Below are 25,950 nucleotides of genomic sequence, written 5' to 3' on the forward strand. Positions count from 1 at the left end.
AACTAATTTTAGTGCTTAAACATCAGCCATTAATACTATATATGAGTGGGTGAAATGAAGAAAACTGAAATTCTCACCTCAAATGACACTTCAGCTCCTTTTCAACATGCACATGTCGCTTGACTCTTCAACTCCATTTAGCAAAGCTTTCACTTCAACTCAGTTTGGCAAATACATTTAAACTGAAAAATCTCCTCTAATTACTTTACTTACTTTAGCTTTTTTTCATTGCTTCAACTTCAGGTCCAGTTAAGTCCTCCAACTCCTGAAATTACCTCATTATGAACACATTTCAAAAGCTGTAAAACATATTTCACTTGCAACCTTTCACTGAAAATGTTCTTTGAAAACGTTGCCTTTAATAGTTTCCTTTAAGTAATCACATAACCGACTACCTCACTAGTCTAAAAATACATGAGACAAAGAGATAAAGTTGCACAAAAAAAGGAAAAATGAGACTGAAATATAACTTCAACTTCAACTTCTTTCAGTGCTTCCGTATTAACTACCACTTCAACTCACTTTAGTGCTTAAACATCAGCTATGTGTCGTCTTGAATTTTCCACCAGAAGTGTGCACATAAAAATAAAAAATGATGAAGTAAAATAATGAGAGCCGTTGAGCACAAAAGAGAGATCGAGTGAAATAAAACTTCCGAATTACACTTCGACTCCTTTCAACATGTGCACGTCGCATGACTCTTCGACCTCATTTCACCTGAAACTTCAACTCCTTTAATTACTTATATAACTGTAACTGGCACTTAAACTTCTTTCAGTGCTTCAACATCAGGTCCAAATTCAATTCTGTTGAGTCCTCCAACTTCTGCAACCACTTCAATTTTAACACATTTCAAAAGCTGCAAAACATATTTAACTTGAAACCTGCCTTTTAAAATGTTGTCTTTACTAGTTTCCTTTAATTAATCAATTAATCATGTAACTGACTATGTTACAAGTCGAAAAAGAAGTAATATAAAGAGTTGAAGTTATGTGAAGAAGAAGTGAGAGAGCAAAGTTGAACTTAGAAAAACTTAAACTCCTTTCAGCATTTGCATGTCAAGTGACTCTTCGACTAGCAGCACTTTCACTTCAACTCCACTTCAACTCATTTTAGTGCTTAAACATCAGCCATTAATACTATATAAGAGTGGAAAAAATAAAGAAAACTGAAATTCTCACTTCAAATGACACTTCAGCTCCTTTCACTTCATCCAAAACTGTCCCGAAAATGTCTTTCAGTGATTCCACTTTAACTGCCACTTCAACTTTTTTCAGTGCTTAAACTTCAGGTCCAACTTCAATTCCATTAAATGCTTCAAGATTAAATATTACCGCCACAAAATGTCAAATTTTAAGAGAGTGAACATGACTATTATCGCTTTAACTGACACTCCAGCTTTCAATTGTGTATATTTCTATATAATTTCATGTGCAAGACTAAACAGTTCAACTTGTTTTAGTGCTTCAACTTCAGTGTGCTCTTCAATTCAATTCATTCAAGAGCACAAATTATGCTGTTTTAAACAAATCCAGCTGCGAAGAAAAAGATTTCAAGACAGTTATGCTGCTTTAATTTCGCAGTGGATGCTAGCACAGTTTTTCCTTCAGTTTCCTTTAATTAATTAGGTAACAAGCTACCTCATGAGTCTAAAAATAAGCAGGATAAAGGATGAGAGTTGGCATTGAGTTTCAGTACAACACGGAGCAGCCTTTACTTTGATACCTTACTTTGCTGACTATAAACACATCTTTCTCTCCCCCGTTTAACTAAATCAGCTAAAACCTTCAAATGCACCAGTGTTTAATGTCTGAACACAAAAGGGCTGTGTGGGAACTGAGTGAAGTTCAATTCCCAGACCTAATCACACTGCACAGCCCCCTGACACACAGGAAGAAAAGGAGGACAGTGTTTTCTTTGCAAGTACAAATTGATGTACCCAGCAGTGATTGTATGAAGGACAAGAAGTTGGCTGACGGAAGAGGAAGTTTTTTTTTTTCTTTCCCCAATTTGAGCAACAGTGGGATATAAATTTAAAAGTGTGATTTTTATTTATTGGAAGCTGACAGGGAATCAAACATCAGGGGAACAGCAGGTTTGTTACTGTTTCACTCTTGAAGTAACTGAGCCTGGTGAGACCAAGAAGGACGCTGCCTTACCTAGCTTGGGCAGTGAGTACTGGACTTTAAAGTAGTCCTGGTAAAATCCCAGAAGCCTCTTGGTGATGTGGAGTGCGTAGTCCCCTGCTCCACTGGAAATGGCATCTGGTCGAGCGTACAGGCGGATCTGAAAACAAACATACCAAAAAGACAGACTGATTTTAACAGAGACACAGGAAGAGGAAATGAAGACGTGTCTGCTCGGCTCTACAGAGAACAAAATGAAATTAATCCAAGTTTTTTTTTTAAAAAAAAGTCTATACAGAGAAGGAAATTAAATTTGGCAGGGGTTACAATCAAGTCTACACGGAGAACAACAGAACAAGGTCGAGCGTATGTTAAACTCTACAGAGGAGATGATACAACCAGCTTCAGTTCAAATCTGCAGAGAGAGAGAAAGAAATTAAATCTGAGTTTTCTGTCGAAATGTATACAGAGACAAATAATCAGGCCAGTGTTCGGCAGGTCGGGTCCATAGAGAGAATAACTGAATCAGGTCCAGATCATGTTCAGCTCTCCAGACACAACAGTGGAGTCAGGGTGAGTTTAGCTTCAAATCCGCAGGAAAGAAAATGGATTTATAGCTGAGAGCAGAAATACATCGACTTTTAGACACAAAGGGAAAAAATCTAAGGAAACGCTCTGCTTTAGAGGGATTCCTTCCAATATTTCTCACAGTCAGAGTCAAATATTCACAACACGGATGCTAAGTGTGTTCTCTTTATTGTACAGGACAAAAATAACACTTTATTATTGATGTCCTAGGGGGAAATAAGATATTACAGCAGCACAAGAATAAACAGACCACAGACTGTAGGTACAAAAAGGATTGAGCAAGCACGAATAAAAATGTAAAACTGACCATAAATCCAAATTAAATTACATCTACAGTATAAACAGATACGAAAAGTGAACAATGACTGGAGAATGAACTGTACAACAAATTGAAATTAGAAGCTATAAGTGTGCTTAATGAGCAAGACTGATTCCAAATATAGTGCAGTTCCTCTTATTGCTTTGCAAGGCAACAAAGAGGACTGCTATCATATAATAATTATAGATGTACAAACTATAGGATAATAGAATATGCAGTAATAAATATAGGAATGGTATGATACATAACACATGACTTAATAACATATGTGTATACAGTAACTAAAGTTACAAGTAGAAGTTAAAGTGACAAAAGTGGGACATGTATACAGGATAGTATAATAATAGTATATTGGGAAAATATAATAATAACTATAGGATGTAAGATAATAGAATTTACAGTGATAAAGAGGAAGGATATATACTTATAGGACATATACATATGTAAGAAAGTGTATCAGTTATAGTTCTGCAACATATAACAATAACAGAATAATAAAGTAATATATATATAATAACAGAAATAAGAATAATAAGTAACACTTTATTTCACAGGTCTTTAATTTTATAGTAATTTCTAGAAATTTTCAGAGTAATTTGCAGGTATTTAACGGGTAATTTTTTAAAAGATTTTACAGAGAGGCTGGTGCAATTTGATACATACTATAAGAAAAAAAATGAGAAAGTGTTAGGTTACATTTAGGCTCATACTAAAGATGTCAGTTTCAGTTAATTTTGCTTTCCAAAGACCAACATTCATTAACCGATAACTAACCAGTTAATTTTTAAGAAAAGTTGTGATGTAGCTTACATCTGTGAGAGCTGTCCAGGAGTTGGAGGTCAGAGCTAGCTTGACTTTTAGCTCGTCCTTCTTCCCCTTCAAAGTGTTTTTAATGCGTTTAGTCAAAGTAGCTCTTGATGGCATAACATACTCAGGCTCAGGGTACAAATATAAATAAAGATATAAGCTGTTTTTGGAAAAATAATAATAATAATTACTTTTTGAATATAACTTACATCATAGTATAGTTACATACTCACACACTCTCCTGCCAGACTCTTGGAAGCGGTCAACAGTTATTGCGGCTGTTAGCATTTATACGTTGCCTGTTTGTCTTTTTGAGCTCCTTATCATCTGTGACAGTGGTATTTGGCAGCTTGACATATTCCGTTTCTGCGATAGAGACGTTGGAAGACACTTTGGACTTGTTTTCACTTAAATTTATTTCCTCCGTGGCGGAAAACACGTTGCAAGAACCTTCAGAAACTCCTGCAGGTTAAACTGGACTAACCAAACACTTTTAGGGCTGACTGACTCTAACACACTCACTGTAAACAGACTATAAACAGACTCGCTAGCCTAGCAACATTAATGCTACAAACAACCCGCAATGCAACACTCCATGTAGAAGTTGGTTTTACACCGGTACTTTATCCATTCAAAAAGAAGATCTGATGTTGTGAACATGTAATTGTCTAGCTGTTAGCAGAGTGTGTATGCAAATTAATCTATTGACCAACATGCGCAACCGGTCAAAAACATTCTTGGCGGTTAACCGATTAAAGGTTAACTGTTGAAATTTCTATTTCATACATAGTTTTTTTATTTGCAAAATTCTTAAAAAATTACAGATAGAAAATATGTAGTTTTTGTGTCATAATAGGTTGTTTCTTAAAAACTATAATTAGCACATTTCCCGTATACTACCAAATGCCAACTCTGTCAAAGAAATGTCCCAAGAATAACAGTTACACAGCACTTACTTTTAGGAAATTATTGAAAAAATATACTAATATATCGTTTGACACACAAAACTGCTCACTGAAAACTAAGTATTGAATTGTCAAGAGTCTATTATGAGTCTGCTACAGATTCATTCATACACTTTCTGTTTTTCTTATAATTTGAACCAAATTGCACCAGCCTCTCTGTAAAATACCCTAAAAAATGACTTGCAAATTACTCTGAATTTTTCCAGGAAATTTGTATAAAATTAAGGGACATGTAAAATAAAGTGTTACCTAATAAGAATATCAGGTCGAGTCAGTTCTAAAGTGCGTGTGAACACTGTTAATTATGGTGATTTGGGGTGAGGGACTAGCTTTGGCCTGCACTGTAGGTTCCTCATGTGATAATAGCTAATTGATTCAAGGTAAAGTATGTGTCTCTGCTAAATGAGGTTCCTCACTAACAAACCACATGTTTAGGGCTGTTTATTGATTAAATTTCATGTGGTCTATTTCCTGTTTATTGCAAATCCTCCTGTCACTCACAATATCAATTTGCTAAGTCAGATGTGGATTATAAATTGTATTATTACATTTTTTGTGCTTGTAAATTGATCAAAGTTAAACTGTTAACTTACTGTATATGTGTGGTTCATACAGTACATACACAACACTTACTGTACATCTGTAGACACACATACACACAGTTGATCTGCCAAGCTCTCTGATCAATAATCAATACAACCAGGTCACATGACTGCTCCGCACCTATCAGCAGGCTTGGGTAGCACAGTGACCTCACTGGTGACCTCATTGTTGACATGCTGACAGTGTGAGTGTGTGTCCCTGAATTCCCAAAGCCAGGAATCAAACTCACATGACATTTGAAACAGCTTCTGTTATCTGGGAGCCGTCAGGATTTTTATCTAATGATGTAACTGTGGCTACTACTGTATCTAACAGTTAACTGGTTAATGCATCATAACTAATTTCAGGTTGTAGGTAAAAAATTACAGCGCAGGGACAACTTCTACAGTGCAACACGGCGCACTTTAATGTCACAATACTCTGTCAGCAGCCGAATTACTTTGCTTCAGCCTCATTTCTTACAAAATACTACTAAGCGTTATGTAGCTCCACACAGAAATATGGACATTTTCAATATATATGTAGTTAACAGTCCTTCAATTATGTCCATCATCACAATAAACATCAATAAATACATGTTTAAAATAAACCTCTACTTGCACTAACATAAAGGTGGCCATCACCATATTATGCTTTCTGTGATTTTCTGTCATTTATATGCTGTTATAGTGTCGGATGTTAAACATAGTCAGAGGTCCAGAACTTGAGGTGAACGTATGTAAAAATGCATCCTGCAAGTCAAAAGCCAACCTGCCCTGAACGCTCTGTTTGTGTTACCAATAAGGAGTTATTTGAATTGTAAATTATGCAAATATTCCAGTAGAGCCCCAGAATATAAATACTGACCCGGAAATATGCATGATATTGTTCCTTTAATAAAAATAATAATAATAATAACCAGCCAAGCTAGCTGCTCTTTCAGGCTGTCATCATGCTAACATGCTGATGTTTGGGAATTATAATTACCTTAAAGTACTTGGTCATAAACCAAAATACTGGACAATTTCAGATTTTGACTTGATAGAGACTCTAGATGAAAAGTCATGAGATCACCAAAACAGTTATATTATAATTATTGCTGGTGGGTCCAGGTATCATCGGATAATTCATAATTCATTTGTAATTCAAAAACCCAAATATGGTAAATCTGTTATTTGTTTCAAAACAAAAACAAAAAAACATTTTTGGTGTCAGAATCAAATAATATTCAACCCAAAAAGGAATAATGATAAAACGAATCGGCTAAAACCAAAAATGGGCCGGGTTTGATCGGTTGATTGATTGACACCAAAGACGTTTTTTTGTTTTTTGTTTTGAAACAATTAACAGATTTAGCGTTCTTTGGTTTTTGAATTACAAATGAATTACGAATTATCCGATGATACCCGGACCTTGGTGGCACTAGAGGGGTCCGAGGATCGTCAATGTCTTTAAGGTTCAGCCTCTGGACACCGTGAGTATCTGTATTTACTGGCAATCCATCAAGTAGTTGTGAAGACGCAGAAAACCAGAAATGTGAACCGGCTGATGGTGCGGGAGGAAAAGTCACCAACATCAGTAGGATTCATCCTTTGGGGACCATGAATGTATGTACACATCGTCATGGCAATCTATTCAAAAGCTGTGGAGTTATTTCAGTCAGACAGACCAACGTTGTCATCCAGATTCAAACAAAATAAAACCCTTTAATAACCTTTAAATGTTGGTTTTATTCTCACTGTTTACCTGCATAAAACACACCAATAAAATTTGATGTCTGACCATGAGAAATTATATTAATAAGAGTATAAACAACAATTTGTATTTGATATTTTCACTGGTTTTGATACCAGCTTAGCGTCCGCCCGTCTCATGTGATTCTGCAGTTCTGTCAAAAACGTTTCACTTCAGTAATTCTTTCAGGCTGACGGACAGAAAACTCTTCCATCTGAGTCAAATTTCTAAAAAAAAAAACCTGTTTCTCAGCTAAAAGTAATTTGGCAAGTTTGAAAGACAAAATGAGCTACTGCTGCTGTCTAATCCAATAGACATCCGGTGTTTGATGTCAACCCGGCTAATCTTACTGTACAAGACAGCTTCTAACTGCACAAACTCAAGTGTTTTTGTGATTTTCTGCCATTTTCTGTATAATGTTGGATGTTAAACACTGCAAAGTTCTACAAGTTGTGGTGAACATATGTAATGCTCCCTGCAAGTCATCAGTCAGGGCTTCAACCTGCTCTGAACGCTTTGTTTGCAAGAGGCCGAAGAAATGTTTAAGTGACAGATGCCATCTAGTGGTAATTACAACCCAGAGCAGTGATGCAGTTCAGATGACGTATATATATATGTATCTGGACAGATTTCCTCAATCAGAGGAGGAGGAAGGTGGATGGAGACATTAACCCAACAATGGACTTTGCCACAGGAGACCTGTAACTACGGTCGTCCCCTAACCTTAACCCCGTGGTTATTATTGTATCCATGACGACAAAGGTCGCTGAAATTAAAGGAAATAGTAACTTTAACCCACACCATGTTTCTCTAACCTTAACAAAGTGATCATTTTAACCCAAACTATGATCAAGTGGTTTTTGTGCCTAATGCTAACCAGACATTAACCATAGTGTTGTCACATCATGAAACATTATTTTTTAACATTGATGTGTAATGATTTTGGAAAGCACAGACAAACGGTGCTGACTGCCAAAAACGCTCCTATGTGTTGTTCTTGAGTCACATGGTCGAGCAACATGTTTGGTCATTTAATTTGGAGGACTTGTTGGTTTACAAAGTTACCTCTACTTCCTCTTCTTCCTCCACTTATGCCTACAAACGGCCATCCGTTGGTAGCTTTGCTAAGGTTTTTCCAGGTGTTGTTCATGTTGTCAACCCTCATATTTCAGATTGGTTTCAGGCTCCAACATGTAAGGATGTAGTTGAAAAGTTGATTTCAATTACAGACGTAGCCTCTGGAGCCGGAGGAAGCTTCCTGAAGCTGACCAATCAGAACAGAGTGGGCTCATCAGGAGGCGGGCCTTAAAGAGACAGGCCTGCTTCAGACAGAGGCTGAACTGAAGGGTTGCATGAAGGACCAGTAGAAGATAAATAAGGAGTTTTTAACTGTGAATCATGCAAATATATTCCAGTAGAGCTCCATGATATAAATATAGACCTGAAAATGTGCATATGTCCTCTTTAAGAAAGTGATCTGTAGCCTAATCAGCTGTGAATCTTCTGCCGTGTTTCACAACAAGCTGCTGGCTCTCCTCCGTGTGTTCGTGTGATGGACAGGAGCAGTTAATCAGTCTGATCCACCAGACTAATTACACACAAACACTATCAGCTGATAGACTGGTGTTGCCATGGCAAGCGGGGCAGCGGGTGGCGGTGATATCACCGATCAATATGCATGTATTGCATGTATCCGCCTGGACACATTTCCAAGTACAAGCGTGTGTTGGATGTTTTTTTGGCTGTCGGAGAGAGAAACCACTTCACCGTCAACTGAAGGACAGAACACACACACACACACACACACACACACTGCACACAGATAAGATACACTCACACAACTCAAACCATTTTTCACAAAAAGAGGGAAGCGAGTGGACACACACACACACACACACACACTATGATGCAATGCTGCTGTATCACTGCTGTCATATCACACACACACACACACACACACACACACACACACACAGAGGTAAACATTACCGTCCCAGTAATGTCACTCTGCTATCTTTCTCAGTTTCACTTCCACTCCAATAAACTCTGTTTTCACACAGCTGTAAAAGCTTATTGGATTCTGTGCAGTCAAAATATCCAGTAAATTCGTCCCTACATGGCATCAATATGCTCGTGTCATATAAAAGCTCCCGTTGAAGCGAAGACGAAACAACATAAACTGTGTGTTGCATCCAACTGAACATCAAACTGATTTCACAGGAGACACGACTGCATACAAAGCCAATAGAGAGTTAGTATAGTAACATACATACCATTAATGCTAACAGATACCAATACTATAATTAATCGCATTCACTAATACGATACAAATGCTGCTCTCCTCTCCTCTCAGTTACCCCAGCAGGGCGGATTTTTCAATAAAAATTCAAACTTTTTAAAGCTCTCTCCCTCTTATTCCCCACATTCTCCTCCCTCCACCAGAACTCATCTCAGAGCGCGGCAGCCAGCAGAGTGAATATCTGCTCACAAAGTGGAGGCTTTATTGAAATCGTAGCTTCTTTCGGCGGACTGGCAGTGTGCTGCTGAATTGAGTATCATCTCCTGAGGATTCCTGAAACGCCTCCAGTCGTGTTCTCCCAGGTGAAGAGAAACCAGGACACATTACATTTTTCTATGGGAGGAGGAGGTGGTGGTGGTGGTGGTGGGGGTGGGGGGGGGTTTGGTGTGACATTCTCACTTCAAAGTATCATCATATACACATTCATCATGTCTCCAAGGAATGAAAATATGCTGTTAAGACCTTCACACGGTGGCTCAGTGGTTAGCTCTGTCGCCTCACAGGAAGACGGTCATGGTTTAAACCTGATCCGGTGAGTTTGTATGTTCTGTCAGTGTCTGCTTGGATTTCCTCCATCAACATGCAGGTCAACTGAGGTGGAAACTTTAAATTGCCCCCTGGTTGTGAAAGGTTGTCGGTCATGTTTCTTAGCTCTGTGACAGACTGATGGCCTGCTCAGGATGTATGCTGCCTCGCCTCTTTACTCCAGCCCTGTGTGACCCTGCTCACAGCGGTTAAGATAAGATATGGACAGACGGATAAACAAGCAATTTCTGAACCTGAATGAGTATTATTATGTCAGTGAAATCATTCACTGCTTGCAGGATGGTGTAATCTTGTGCTCACAAGAATCAAATTGAACTCATCCTAGCAGTTTTTGGTTGAGGTTCCATTTTGTTTCAATTACTCAGAGGACAAATTTGACTGATCGCTGCCTTCTTCATGAAAGAACCACAGTTACAAGCTGAAATCTGCAATCAGTACCTCCCTGCCTTGCACATACAACTGTACCACAACAAATCATGTTTACATGTCCTTCGAGTAGGTTGTGTTCTATGTGCATATGACAATAAAGATCTTTATTGAGTGACTGATTGATTGAACTCAGATCAAATATAACCTCAAACCTCAATTTCAGGAAACCAACTTCCTTATAAACATCCGAGGGACTTCCCCTGAATTCATCTGCTTAGAGCTCATTAATCCCCTGTGTGTGGGATACTGTACTATTAAAAATTCAAACACTAACCATACACTGGAAAAAAAAGGAAACAATACTTGCATACCCTTGTAGTTATTTGACTCAGCTAATATAATTCACTGCTGGCGATGTTTGTCCATTTAATCAGCAAACGTGACTAGCAGTGCCAGCAAAACAAGACGGCTGTGTCACAGTTCTGCTCATTCAATTATTCATGTCTGCATGTTCAGGGTCGGTCCCAATACCCACACTTGTGGTATTTGCAAGTAGTCAAGTGGCTACTTGTGTGACATATTTCCATTTACTGTCACAGCGCCCAAGCACCTGTTGAGACCGCATGAGGAGTGTGGAGGTTTATTATAGACCAGCACGGCAGGGATTTGCATCTCCATTACCACAGGGCTACCTGCCTGAAAGTATGTGTTTAACTGATGATGAGCTTGCTGTGACTAGTGGTCAAAGTCATAGCTGTAAAAATGGTGGATAAACACATTTCCTTCCATTAGTTTGTCAGTGGAAAGCTTTTTAAATAAAGCAACAGCAGCAGGAAATGTGTTTTCATCAGCGGTAACTTAACACAGCTCCGATACGGCTGAAAGCGATCAGGAAACGGTAAAATAAAGCAGATATCTGAAAGTACAAACAGAAACACGGGAGAGAAACTAAACTTTAAACTGCAGAGATTCAGTTAGAAGTTACAAAAGTACTGCGAGACGTCACCGCAACCCGCCGGTGGGGCACGCTTTGGCCCAACTCCAGAGACGCTCCATCTCAGGCGTGACCTGGCACAACTCAGCACGTTTAAACTGGTAATGGAAACGCAAATCAATGTGGCATGGTTTGCCTCAGCGTGGCCAAAAATGGCAATGGAAAAACCCTATTGGAGCTCACTGGGACACTCTTGATTAATAGGACTTCCCGTCACTCACACAAATACAAATACTGTACATGGTACAACTGAGCTCCTATGATTTGTTGAAGTAAGAGTAGATCAGCTCAAGCAGACAGTGTTACACTTACAATCAGGTGATGGTAAAAAAACACACATTTAGGAGCTGAGAGGAGAAATATGAAGCAATTAAATCAAGTTATCTAGAAGCACGTAGGTTTACTGAACATAAAAGAGACATAATATAATATTATTTTTAATGATTTCTGTCTGATAACATTTTTTAAGACTGAAACATATTTCTCAAAATCTTTGATGTGATATTTAACATTTATCTTGACAGGGTCAGATAGATAACAATATCAGTCTTATTCAATTCAATTCAATTTAAACTTTATTTGGGATTCACGAGAGCACAGCATGTTAAAAGAAGACAAAAACAAGACATATAAGATATATTATCAGTCCCATCAAGAAGAACAGATTAATCATTAATATCACATAATAACCATCTGTGGAGGTTCTGCCCTAATTAAGTGTTTGGATATGAATAATAATGTTCACAAGCTAAATCCAACTAATAAACTTATTTTCGTCTGTAGATTATTGTTGGTCCTAAAACCAGCGTCAGACGTCAGACACACTTGCCTGGTTGTACATGAGCATGCACTTACTGGGAGACGCATCCATTCTCTCCTGTCATTTCAGCCACTCCCACCTGTCCTGCAGTACCCAGGTGCCCCCCACCTGTCCTGCAGTACCCAGGTGCCCCCCCCCCCCCCCCCCCACTCATTCATCTGTTCCCACTTCCCTCATTGGCTCCTTTACCTTTCCTCTACAAACTCTGGGATCACCATCCTCTGGGAAACATGAATATCTGAACAACATTTCATTGCAATCCATCCAGTAGTTCAGTCTGGACCAAAGTGGTGGACAATTTACATTATCTTCCTTAAAGCCAATCAAATGACTCACATCTACAGTTATTATTTCCAATCAGTGCAACAGCAGTGTCATGTAAAACTCACTATTCTGCTTTTTAACACAGATACCATTTCTATTCATGGGTTAGGTCCAGTGGATTCTACTTTGCCGTTTTGGATTTTTAGCTGCTGATAACGACAACAACACTTTCTGCAGATATTTCACAGTAAAATCCCTTTTGAGAAGGTGAAGGGATTATTCCCCCTGAACTGCTGGAAAGCATTTAATGTGAAGCAGATTAACAACAAGCAGCAGCAGCAGAAGCAGCAGCAGCAACAGCAGCAAATGATCACAGCAAACTGGAGCAGATCAAAAAAAAAACAAGGCTTCTTACCAAAATATGATCAAAGATACATTTTCAAACACAAAGATTTTAGAAATAAAGTCATATCGCATCTCTAATTATAGCTTGTGTCAAATAAAGGCCTGCGTCTTTTCAGCTGAGGGAATAAAACCCGATCTATGAGTCGGTGCAAACGTTATATTCGATTTACAGCATCTGGAATGAGCTCAGATACCAGCTACCTCAATATTAAGCGGTCCGGTCAGGTAGAGAGGCGGACGCGTCTGAAGCATCCGTTTTTATTCTCATCAGGAAGCCACAAAATCAGCCAATCAGTCAGTCAATCAACCTGAGAACAGCGAAGAAAAAAGCCACAGTGACATTGTCTAGTCAAAGCTGCACATTATTCAAACCTTGAGCAATCACGGCTAAAACAACAGAAAGGGGGCAGATAAATGCACCAAACACGACATTTTCTTCTTCTTCTCATCCTTTTTTCCCCTCTTTCTTTCTCCTCCTCCGACTCTTCTCCCCTTGTTATCTCTCCACTCGTCCGTGACATCTCTCTCTGCGTTCTGTCGCTCTGTCTATCGCCCTTGGATGATGGATGGGGTGATGGACGCTCGGTTGCCACGGTAATTTGATGGATGGTTTAGCAACTGATACGAGCGCCAAGATATCGCGCAGACACACACACACAGTAACACACTCTCCTCCCGGCGTATGCGGGTCCTTGACTTTCAGATCAACAGGCCTCAGACAGTCACTACTGCCTCCATAACAAACACTGCTGACCCTTGACTGCGGCGCCACGCGTCTGTCCAATCATATCATCACTTTTGCTGACGACACCGCTGTGATGAAGTGAGACAGCCCGAGAGCTGGAGCAAGGATAACAGTCTCTCTATCAATGTCAACAAGACAAAAGAGATGATTGTTGACTTTAGAAGGAGCAGAGAATGAACAGAAAGACAGCGGAGGCAGCGTGCCACTTCTGGTGGAGTGCAAACCCTCCTGACCCACTTCTGGACTCTATGAGTACATGTAGTATCCCGTTACTGAGTCCTCTCCTGGTTGTGATCATATTCAGTATATGTCTGAAGCTTTGTGTTTACATGACTCTAACACACAGTTTCTGCAGCCTTCACCAAGTTAAATTCAAAGGGAACATGTTCTGCATATTTCCAGATCTATATTTATATTCTGGGTCTCTACTGGAATATCTTTGCATGATTTACAGTTAAAAACTCCTTATTTATCTTCTACTGGTCCTTTATGCAGCCCCTCAGTTCAGCCTCTGTATGAAACAGGCTGTTTTAGCTCCTGTCTCTTTAAGGCCCGCCTCCTGATGAGCCCACTCTGCTCTGATTGGTCAGCTTCAGGAAGCTTCCTCTGACTACAGAGGCTACGTAAACAAACTATAGTAGCAGGATTTTACTTCTTTTTCTCCTTCTTTATTTGAAATATAAACTTCTCAAATCAAAATATGCAAGTGGACAACGTAAACAACACATGGAACAAACTTAGCAACAAAGACTACAGAACTGACGGCCATTTGTGAGCATGTGCGAACAATCTGATGTCATCATGAGGAGGAAGTAGAGGTAACTTTGCAAACAAAACGTTCAGAGCAGGTTGAAGCCCTGACTTTTGACTTGCAGGCAGCATTTCAACATATGTTTACCTCAAGTTTTGGAATTTCGACCACATTTAACATCCGACATCATAACAATATATAAATGACTGAAAATCAAAAAGCATGATACGTCCCCTTTAAGACATTTTTAATATCACATAGTATGAAAGCTGGAAAACCAGCAGGGAATTTTATAAAAGTTTTTCAGTACTTCTCAGCAATTAACTTAGTGTAACCTGGACCTGGATAAGCAGCAAAAAATAAATGGATGGATCAACTGATTGAATGTGTCAGGACAGATATGGGTATGGATATGTTGGATGGATGGGAAGGGTCGGAAAGATTCCCATGTTAAAGACAACTGAGGACGGTTGTATGATAACTGAGTATGAGGGTTTAAACTGTACATTGACAAATTGACATTATATCCATTAAATTAGTGTTTAATTACACTGAATGTCAGACTTCAGCTGACATGAGGCGGCCATGTTTCCATGTTTGCTTGTTTGGTTTTTTTACGTACTTCTGTATTATTAATGGTCGAGTCGGAATATATCGGAGCTTTCATTCGTAATTATGACCGGAGGAGGCTGACATGAACACTGTTTCGCTGCAGGTCTGATGGCGCTGAACAGCTTCCTGCGGCACAATCCACTGTCGCACCTGTCTCACTTTCAGTTTATAAGCTGACAGATACAAAACATTTTAGAACTAACAAGTGGAAAGAGAAAATATTGACCACCCAGTGTTTTGAGGGAACTGGATTCATTGCCTTTTTAAGACTTTTCAAACTACCCACTGATATCCTGTAACATTATCCAGGTTTCTAATCGTCTCAATCAATCTGTTGCAGGTTTGTCGTTGTTGTTTCTGTGCCAGGTTACAGCTGAGGATGAAGCCAGTTTGCTTTCTGGCTAAATAAAGCCTCATTTATCATTTACTGTTCATAGAAAACATCCCTACATCTGTGTGTAACAACTGCCAGCTCGCACAAGTAAATAGGTATTTATTACATGTACCTCTTGCACAGTGTTCACACAGCTGGCAGCTATTAACAACAATGAATCCCAATCTATGCATGACCTGACTCATAGAAAAAGAAATAAATCAACCATATATGGTGAACAACTTTCTTTTATAGGGACCCAGTTGCACACTTGTTGCCGACAACAATTTGGAGCAAAAAAAAAGGCTATAAAGAGAAACTAAATCTGTGCATTAGAGGACCGCAGATGAAACCTGCCTTATATATATATATATATAATATATTTTAAAATGAATGAACTTGTCAAAGCCTTTTTGTCCCCATCAAATCAGGACAGTCCTCAACTTTAAAGCATTTGTCCCAGAATCCTAACAAGTAATAATAATAATCTTTTCAATAGAAAAACAATTGAGAGATGATAAAAAGATTAAAAGACAATACGAAGACGCTCCAAAGACAACGTTAAATAAAAGCAAGTCTGTAGAAATGAGGTTTTAAGAAGTGATTTAAAAGAAGTCACTGACTCTGCGAGCCTTATCTCCTCAGGCGGGTCTTTCCAAAGTCGAGGGGCAAAAGCTCGGTCACCAACAGCCAGAAGAGCCCCACCACCTGGAGGATCTAAGGCTGCGGGGCCGGCTCGTACGGGGTCAGCGTATCTGTTATGTAGCTTTGGGGCCAGATTCAAACGTTTAACTTTAAAAGTGATCAGTAAAGTCTTAAAAGTCAATTTCAAGTATCAAGTAAGTCTTTGTACTTCGTTGCCTGATTTGATTGTTGAGTCAAACGTGCGTGTTCTTTCTCCTCCATTATTTAATGTCATTTCTACTTTTGAAGTTTCTTTCATCAGCCTCTCTCAAACGCCAGAAGGTGTTTCTAGCTTATCTGAACATAATGTGAGTTAAATCCATACTGTGCAGTGACATCATCATTTCAACAACGATAAACGCAGCTCCCACGAGACTCGGATATGCATCCACGTCTCTTGTGAGCTGCCCTTATATAATATATAATATGCAATTATATTAAATATACTGTATGTTGTTAAAGTTGAGTTAAAATAATGGCTGTCACAATGCTAAAGTGACCTTTACTATTATAAAATATGAACCTGACCCAGAGTATATTATCACTATGGGACATTAATGTGACCTTTATTGTCATTATGGTATGTTAATGTGACATTCAATATAATTACGGAAAGTTAAAGATTGACTTCCTGGTTTTGTGACTCTAAAACACCAAAACATGATACCGGAGGAAAAGCATTATTATTAAAAATGTGACCTTATTATCCTTATGTGTCATTTTTTATTCAGAAAATGTTTTTTTGGGGTGATAACAAAAATAATGTGAAATAACTTTTTACTGTTACTGAATGAAAATAAAGCCATTAAAGGCTGGTGTTATTCTATATATTTCTTATTGTCAACAAATCACATGACAACCAATAAAGTGTTATTCTGTCTCTCAGCACTTCCTGACTTCTCTACTCTGACTGTGGCTCTCAACTCTGAGCCCATCAGTTCCTACTGAATCTTTAAAAACATCTCAAAAATATGTAGTTTCACTTCCTAAAACGGCAGCTGGCCACTGTAGTTTTTAACAAACAAACAGGAGGAAATAGTGCATCTGTCGGGGACTACTTTCAGCGGGGGATGAATCCATATTTGGTGTTTTTAGAGAGTATTTCTGGCAGCAGGACCAATCTAGTGTGTGTGTGTGTGTGTTGATGGTGATGAAGGAACATGTCACCCGGTGCAGCTGTGTGGCTCGCTGACGTGTCTTTAATAGTTTTTTTTAGACAACAGCACAGAGGAATAAGATCTATCAGACAATACTTGTTAGTAGATCGATTGATTTTTTTGGTTTTTGGCCTTTTCATGGGATTTGTTGACTGTAAGAAACCGATATCACCGGCCTTCTCCTTTCAAATGACCTTTTACGTTTGATTTTTGTTTTGTTTATTTATAGGGGACAGTGCACATAAATCAACACTGACATTTTAACAACATCGATGTAAACGTGTTGAGCTCAACGGCTAATTTACACCCGACTCGACTTATAATTGACAAATGGATGTTAACGCTTCGTGCACAGCAGAATTACAATCAAAGTAAAAGGAAAACTTGTTCTAATAGTGTTAAACAAACAATAAAATCTGACAATAAAAAACATCATTTATAAATATATATCTGAGTATCAGAGTAGGTTTTAACCATATTTTAAGTTTGATTTTAAAATGCTAAAAAGAGTACTCCACAGAAAACAAATTAAAGGTATAATATGTAATTATTCTACATTAAAATGTCTAAAAATAACTAGTCCTATGTTATATATGTTGTTGATTTGTGTACTTACATTATCCCAAATGTTTCCAACAATGTTCAAACCCAGAGAAATCTGTAATTTAATCAAAGTAACGGACCGTTTCATTTGGTCGCATGTCAATGGCGTCATACCTCCTCTACCAAAGCGTAAACACGCACCAGATGCATACGGCGGCGCTGTGTTTGTCCGCTACAATGGCGTCTACCAAAGAGTAACTTACACACATACAAGATAATACATCAGTGTTGTGGTTGTTCCACACAAACTGTTATAAATTGACTTTTATTCAGTTTTAAGCCACATTTTCATGATAAATTTAGGTCGTTTTTAACTATGTCTTTTAGCCGGAAGAAGGATTTTAGTCGCTGGACGTCTGGATCTTAAGTTATCAGAGAAATAAACTGGACAAACGTTAGCAGCAGCTCGGCTAACAGCCCCTCCAGGAAGTCCGGTGGTCACCAAACATCGTCAGAGAAATAACGATTTTTTAGGTGAAACAGCTTTAATTAGTATTTTAACGATTTTAATCTGCGTGTTCGTTTGTTCTGGAGAGGAGGAGACCTCTGCGGGTAAAAACATCCCGAATGATGAACACCAGAGTAATCCTATCCCAGTGAAGCTGGTTATTTAACAACGAAGACAACAACTCCCATGATCCCTTGCTACTTCACACCGTCATCACCGTCTTTTGTTATTGTTTTAATTGAGACCCCTAGTGGCTGAAATTACATATTGTGCATTTAAGCGATAATTCACTTTTTTTTTTCATCGTTTTGATTGCAGTCAACTGGGAGAACTGGGAGTTGCTGTTGTGGTGGAGCTGTAGCGTTACTATGGTTACCTGCAGTTTAGTACACCTTGCACGCTTACTTTGAGGTGCCTTCCTATTAGACTTAAACTGACAAATGGCAGCCAATCAGAAACCAGTATTTTCCAGTATTCAGTATAATATTATAAATACCTCAGTTGTAATTATATATATTAACACTGTGATGATAGTAATTCAAAGAAAGGAAATACTAACATTACTACCTTTATAATGATTATATATATATATATATATATATATATATATTTAAAGAATGTTTCTATCATTATATAATGTTAATCAGACATTATGATCATGCAACACTAAAATTTGCCCTGTTTTTAGCCCTGTTGAACCCATTTTTAACCTCTTGTAACCTTTTTTTTTTTTTTTTTCCCAGCCAGAAAAGCTGAAGCATCCTCTCAGTAATCTCTCAGTGTGACAGCTCTGAGTGTTTGCATCTGCAGAGTGAAACCTGTTCACGTTCAGATCCACAGCGGCGATTAGCTGCTAGATAAACACAAACGCTTCTTTGCTTTAGGATGCTGACAGTCGGCGAGACGACAGAAGATGAAGGAATAACGAGCTAAATGGCTGAAAGATGGAGGTTTTATTGAACCAGGAGCTGCTCGCTGGGTCATCACACACTTTGTTTGTTTGTTTTGTTTGTATTCTGTCAAGACTTTAATCCTCCCTGAAGGGAAAGCAGCTCATTACAGGAACAGAGATTCGAACAGAGACACATTGTACTGACAATACAACAGAAAGACAAAACATCTGCTTGAAGGAGGTGAAGAAAGAGAGAGTGACTCTTTGAAGAAGAGGAGAAGAGAAGAAGAGGAATTTGGTGAGTTGACAATGGAGGCTGGAAGTGTCCCAACTAACTGAAGATCTGTTTGTGCAGCTCAGATCATCTGAAAGATGGAAATGAGACCTTGTTTTGTTTATGATGAGCATTTTGTTCCACAGTGAATATGAATTTTTTTGTTTATCTTTTGAAAAAAAAAAAATCTATCCGCTTGATTGGGTAGAACAAGCGTATATAAGTCAGCTCTAGAGAAATCTCTCTTTGACCTGTTAAGCTGCATCTAAAACCACTCGCTCTCCTCAGAGTCACTCTGTAAGGTCAGTATTTATGAAACACTGGCACATATTAAAATCGGACCCTGAGCTATCCCGAGTTTTATCGATCCACCTTTGTTTTTATACAAAACCAGAGCGAAATTCAAGAGATCATTTAGTCAAATTCTTCCCAAAAGAAAACTCACAACAGCCAGTTGCAAACAAGAATTATTGATGTAAGAACTAGGAATGTGCAGTATTTGTATCTGTATCTGTATTTGTTGAGGCAGCAAAATTATTTGTATTTGTATTCGAACAAAAGTGGAAAGAGGCTTAAAAATTCAGTTTTTGTGTTTATTACACTTTTAATCTTAGGAAATTAAAATGCTAAAGGTCTTTTTAAATTTTTTTGTCATCCGACAAAAATCGCTACGCACAGAAATCTCACACGCTGAGTCCGATGTGTTTTATTATTATATTCATTGCAAAATTTCACAATTGGAGTCGTAAAGCAGTGAGGATGATTTTAGTCCTCTAAATTCTTGAAAGAAAAAGAAAGAACCACATAGTAAAAAGAAGACCACCAATTTCCACGATCCAACATACAGACAAGATCATGGTCAATAGTTGTCCTGTGATCAGTCTGTGTGTAATTCTATAATGTTTCTTTTACTATTTAAATTATATGGATGTTACTGTATAGATTCACTGACATATCGGCATTCATGCCCTTAATTATGGAGGTTCCAGTATTTGTATCTGTATTTGTATTTGAATAAAAGTGTAAAGAGGCTTAAAAATCCTGTTTTTGTTTTTATTACGCCTCTAATTTTAGAAAATTAAAGTGTTAGAATAAGTGTTCATTTGACATGTTTTTTTTATCCCAAAAACAAATCATTTTTAAAATATTTGTATGAAACAAATATTCGTATAAAACCCACTATTTGTGCTTTGCTGAATAATATATTTGTATTCAGGCACACCCCTATTAGGTACCTCGGCATTTCTTGTGGTTTATTTGAAAAAAAATTGCTAATAAAGACATGAGAGCTGTGCTGCGTTCACTGTGCCATCGAAAATGGTGATAATCACGGTAACGGCAGTAAGAAATGGTTGGCGATATTCCCATCAGAATGTTTCATCGTGGTATATAGTAAAAACCAATATACTGTACTGGCACATCTCTATTTAGTCGTATATGAACTTAATTTCTTGATAACACTGAGTAGCAACACATCAGCGACAAGATATTGACTTTTGCTCAGTCAGCAATCATGACAGTTTAGGCAGAAAACTCTGTCTCGGCCTAAGCTGTCCTCTCGCTGCCCTTTACATTATAACACAGTTATCACCGAGTGTAAAAACACTGAACACTGATCTGTGCAGAATGAGTTGCATCATTTATTCAGAGACTAAAAGTCCAGCATGCCGACTGATGCTTTTCTTTCCTTTCTGCTGTTCTGAGTAGGATGAGAGGATGAAAGTTCCTGTCATATGAAGCTTTTTTCAGAGGTTTGGAGGAGGATGGAGGGATGTGTTTTTTTTTTTTTTTCACTCTCTCTGTCACATGAAACCGTTTCTTTCAGAGGTTTGGAGGAGGATGGAGGGATGGCAGGATTAATGTTTCTGTCAGAGGAAGCTGCTCTGCAAATAGACAGCAGCAGCGTCTCCACTGCCTTCAGGCTCGAACAAGGATTCTAACATGAGAGCGATGCTGTAACAGAGAGCATATCCAGCAACTGTTTGTAAATATGGAAAATATGCATATTGCTGCTTCCTGCATCTCTTTCATGCATTGCACCCCTTTTTGTCTGTGGACACAATCATATCCTGTTTTTAAAACCAAGAAAATCTCACTCAGTGTTTCAGGCTGCCAGCTATCACACAGTAACACAGTGCACTTAAGTAAACAGAAATGACAGACCATCTATTTCTATTGTTTATCTGTGTTTTGAGTGGATTTTCTTCTCCCTGCTGTTTTTCAGTCATGGATTGCGTACAAGGAAACCGAACTGCATTTTGTCTATGAATCACGTCTTTTTCTGGAGCTGTGCGTCGACATGAGCGGAACAAATAAATGAAATAAAAACGGATGAATGAATTTGTCCCAAAAAAAAAAGTGAAACAGTAAGGTTGTACGTTTTATATAAGAGAGTATATGCTCAGGAAAAGTAAAATAAATGTATTTTTGGATTAAAAACAAAAAAACACACTTGAATACTCCACGTTCCAGTTGAGTCCTTGTGTATTTATGCAACAGTTTATGATCCATTCAAATGAAGCTTTGGCGAAAGTTCAAGAAGGAGGATTTCTTCCCTCGCGTTCCGCCTTTATCCCACTTATGTTTGAATGTCTGCGGTTTCTTCTTCTTCTTTCCCACGCTGTCAAAAATCCCTTCATTCACAATTCTAACATCACCATACCTGACCAATCATCTTTCTGCAGGTTTCTATCAACCACCTGCTGGCTCTCCACCACCACCAGCGTCTGCACTCCGGTGGGGGATCCGGTCCTGTCTCTTATCTTCATAAGGACCTACACTTAATGAAGATGCTTCACATTGATGGAGTCCAATCGCCAAAACTCCTCTACACCTCCTACTGGTCTCTCCTTGTTGAAATAAAGTGACCAAGATGTTAACCGGGTGCAGTAATGTCTGGCAGCAGGAGGATCATCCCTCTGCTATTCAGGATGGAGAAAGCGGGAGAATAAGTGTTTTATGAGTTTTATCATTATGTAAATGAGTCTCTAATATTGTAATAACTACAGGTGGGAGGGAAAAAAATTGTAATTCTTCTCTTCTACAGCTCTGAATGTCGTCACAAATTCTAAAACTCAATTTTTGTACGTCGTTAATAACATTATGTTGAAGGAAGATAAAGACGGAACTCAACTGTGAAGGCAGTGCAAGTGCATTTTGATTTCTTACTAACTTTAATCATCAGCTTTGCACGATTAAAGTGAGGCATTTTGTTAAAAACGTTATATGTCATCACCCAGAGACGAACGCTGGAGCACCAAACTCCAACCAACACACTGCAACACTTTCAGCTAACTCTGGTTGGATGAAGACAATATTTATTTGATGTTGGACAGTAAATGACACTTTCATTTCTTAATTATTCTAATAAAGGCAGAAGACTATAAGATGCTTCCAAATTAATGCAGTTAAATAAAAGAAACTGCTTCTTAAATACTGTTCTGACAGAGTGTTTAATCAACACCAGTTTATCTTAACTGCCATTTATGTTTCATTGTGCACGTTGGAGGACAAAACACACAAGTGAATGATTTGACACAATAAACTGGAGTAAAAGCCTGAAACCTTTTTCTATTTATTGAAGCAAGAATCAATTCTGAATCAAATCCTAACACCAAGAAGATTTCCACCTCTAGTAATAATACTGCAATGCAGTGCACTTTACATTCTGTAGGACTCGACTTCATTCTGGACGAAGCTTAATGTCTCTAAAGAAATATCTCACAGAGCTGTAAGTGTATAAATTACAAAGTAATTCGCTAATCTCTCATATCTCTAAAAAACATCAGCTTTAAGTAGTTTCGGCTGGTGGGAAATGAGAGCACATTGTGATTTCCCAGAAAATCCATCCGTTCATTATCTTTACCAGCCTATCTTGTGCAGGATCAGAGAGCATCCCAGCTCACACTGGGTGAAAGGCAGGGTACATACTGGACAGGACACCAGTCTATCACAGAGTTAACAAGTGTAGATCAGTCAGTTTGGAGTCAGCAGTTCCCCTAACTCGTTGGAGATTTTCCAGATTTTTTTTTTGGTATGTGCAGTGTGTACTTTTCTGTCTGTGTGCAGCTGTGTGTGTGAAGAATATTATATGTACTGAAGCAAAGATCTTCTGCAGACCTTAATACCACTTCAGCGTAACTACTGCAGCAATATAACTCCATTAACTTTTCACCTGCAGCGGTTTCTTTCAATTACTTTTCATGCTAAAATGGCAGTTTACAGTTTATCTGTGTGGTCTAAAGTGTTTAAAGTATTAAACAAGTGGCTTAATCAGATATGTAGACCTCCCTCCTGAATCAGAGCTGCAGGGCAGACAGCAGCATTCAACAAGCGCGGAAGAAGATCAGACTGAAGATGTGCAAGAAGAGTGCTCATTTACCTCAAAACACTGAAATAATACGCAGTTTTTGTACCAAAGTTAGCTTAAAGTGGCTATAATCGGTAGTAGGGATGCACAATATTATCGGTCATCGGTACCTATAAAAACTCTAAAATGAAATATCGGCATCGGCGAATTCTGCCGACTAAGAGAGGCCGATATGTTGCCATCTCCTCCGCTGCCTGACTGTGCTTCCCTTGATGGACTGTTTCACCCCAACAGTCCCGGTGTTTCCTCCGCAGGCTCCACTTCACTCAGCTACCCGTCAGACCAGCTGCTTCTTCCCACTTTAACCCGAATAACAAACCAGAGCTCGGTGCTCCACATGGAGAGCCGGGGCTAACGTTAGCTGGGAGGCTAGCGAAGGCTAGCTGGCTGTGCTTCCCTGCAGTCATGCTACGGCTAACGCTCCGCTAGCCTCCCAGCTAACGTTAGCCCCGACTCTCCATGTGGATCCAACTGTCCGGCTGCATCTTTACTGTTTTGGTTCACTCTCAGCGTCTCTCATAGCGTCGTTTTCAGAGAAAAAAGCTCTAAAAAGCCGCTGTACACTACCTGCTCAGCGCCAAACGGCAAACAGACACAGTTAGCTGTAGACTAGCTGGTGAACATAGTGGAGCATTTAGCAGCTAAAGAGCCAGATATTTCTCTCAGGAGTTGGTAGAGAGCAGAAACAGAACTAAGAGAGAGTGAATATTGGACTTACATTCACCAGGTGGACAGAAACACGACTCTAAATGATGAAACTACTTGTTTTTGCTGAAAACGAGTGGATAAAAAAAAAAATCAGCATCTGCAGTCCTTTTGGCCGGTCATAATTAAAACTAAATATAACAAATATGAAAGAATACTATTACAATACTGGGAATTAACATAATTTTATGACTAATTATCTTCCTCAGTGCTGTTTTAAAATTCAAATTTTGACGAGAAATCCCAGGAATCCTAATAAAAACCTTTTCACCTGTGGAGCCTGCACCACCCAAAAACAACACCGAGGGTTACAACCAGCATCTACCTGTGATGAATGTGAAATAATGGAAGGGTTAGTTTTTGTTTTTGGTGAGCAAAAATAAGTATTAATTTATTCGTTACAATGACTAAAGCTCACAAGCTTGACTGATTCCCTGATATTACTCTATACACACACACACACACACACACACACACACACACACACACACGCTGTTAGAGGCTGGTGATGGTTATAAATGACCTAGATATGATTTGTCATTAAAACAGCATTTCACCAAAATTATCTTTCGGTAACAAGGAGAAACAGGCAGAGTGTGTGTGTGTGTGTGTGTGTGTGTCTAAGTGTATGTGTGTGTGTGTGTGTGTCTAAATGTGTGTGTGTGTTGGAGTGCTGTCCTTGAGTTTCTGGCAGACGAGATGGATGAGCTGTAATTACTCTGATAGAGAGATGATGGGAGGAGGAGGGGAGGAGGAAGAAGAAGAAGAGGAAGAAGAAGAAGAAGAGGAGGAGGAGGAGGAGAAACAAGGTCGTGCATGTATTCGTCCTTGTGTAAGAACACGGACGCGTGCGTTTGCATATTTCTGTTTTGAATGTTGCGGTTGTTAAAGGATGATGGGATATCGGGGCGAGCGCGGACGGCTGCGGATTGTTTTCGACTTTGAAAACAGAATCACAACGGACATGTTTGGCACGATAAACACTAAATAAATCAGACAGAACAGCTTTATTGGTCTGTTTCTGGCCTGAAAAAAACAAAAAAAAAAAACAACACAAAAACATCCAAAAATTTGGCCGCCGTAAACGAGTTGAACCTGGCTCACCTCTGGCGCTACAACACATCCGAGCCTGTTCACACAACTCAGCTGGGAAGAGCGAGTAATCAAACCATGTCGACCTCTGTAAGGAATCTAGTTAATTATCTCGTATCTCAAGATACCAAAGTGTTATCTTGAGTTCACATCTTAATTACTGTGTTATCCTAAGATAACAAATGTGACTATCTGACTAAATTATATAATTTAAAGACATTAAAGTGTTATCTAGAGATTCTGACTTTAGAGATTTTGAATTAGCTTGTTATCTGGAGAAGGGAAATGGTGCTCATATGTAGAATTTCAAGTCAGTAGTCAGTAGTGTGGCATTATCTGGAGATTTCAAGCATTGTTTTAAAGACTTTCAGCTCTTTATTATTGCCCCATTATCTCAAGATAACAGATGTGATCTTATAAAGCTCCT

General features: G+C 38.7%; 1 protein-coding gene across 2 annotated transcripts in view; it reads right to left on the minus strand.

Moving 5' to 3' along the window:
* Window positions 1–25,950, minus strand: part of LOC137175656 (thyrotropin-releasing hormone-degrading ectoenzyme-like) — a 204,256-nt gene that overhangs the window by 137,820 nt on the left and 40,486 nt on the right. For both annotated transcript variants that reach the window (XM_067581467.1, XM_067581468.1), the window contains one exon: window positions 2,160–2,286. In XM_067581467.1, coding sequence (XP_067437568.1) covers window positions 2,160–2,286 — 127 coding nt within the window. The remainder of the gene's footprint in view (window positions 1–2,159; window positions 2,287–25,950) is intronic.

Source organism: Thunnus thynnus, chromosome 23 (genome assembly GCF_963924715.1).
Source record: "Thunnus thynnus chromosome 23, fThuThy2.1, whole genome shotgun sequence".
NCBI classification, from domain to species: domain Eukaryota; kingdom Metazoa; phylum Chordata; class Actinopteri; order Scombriformes; family Scombridae; genus Thunnus; species Thunnus thynnus.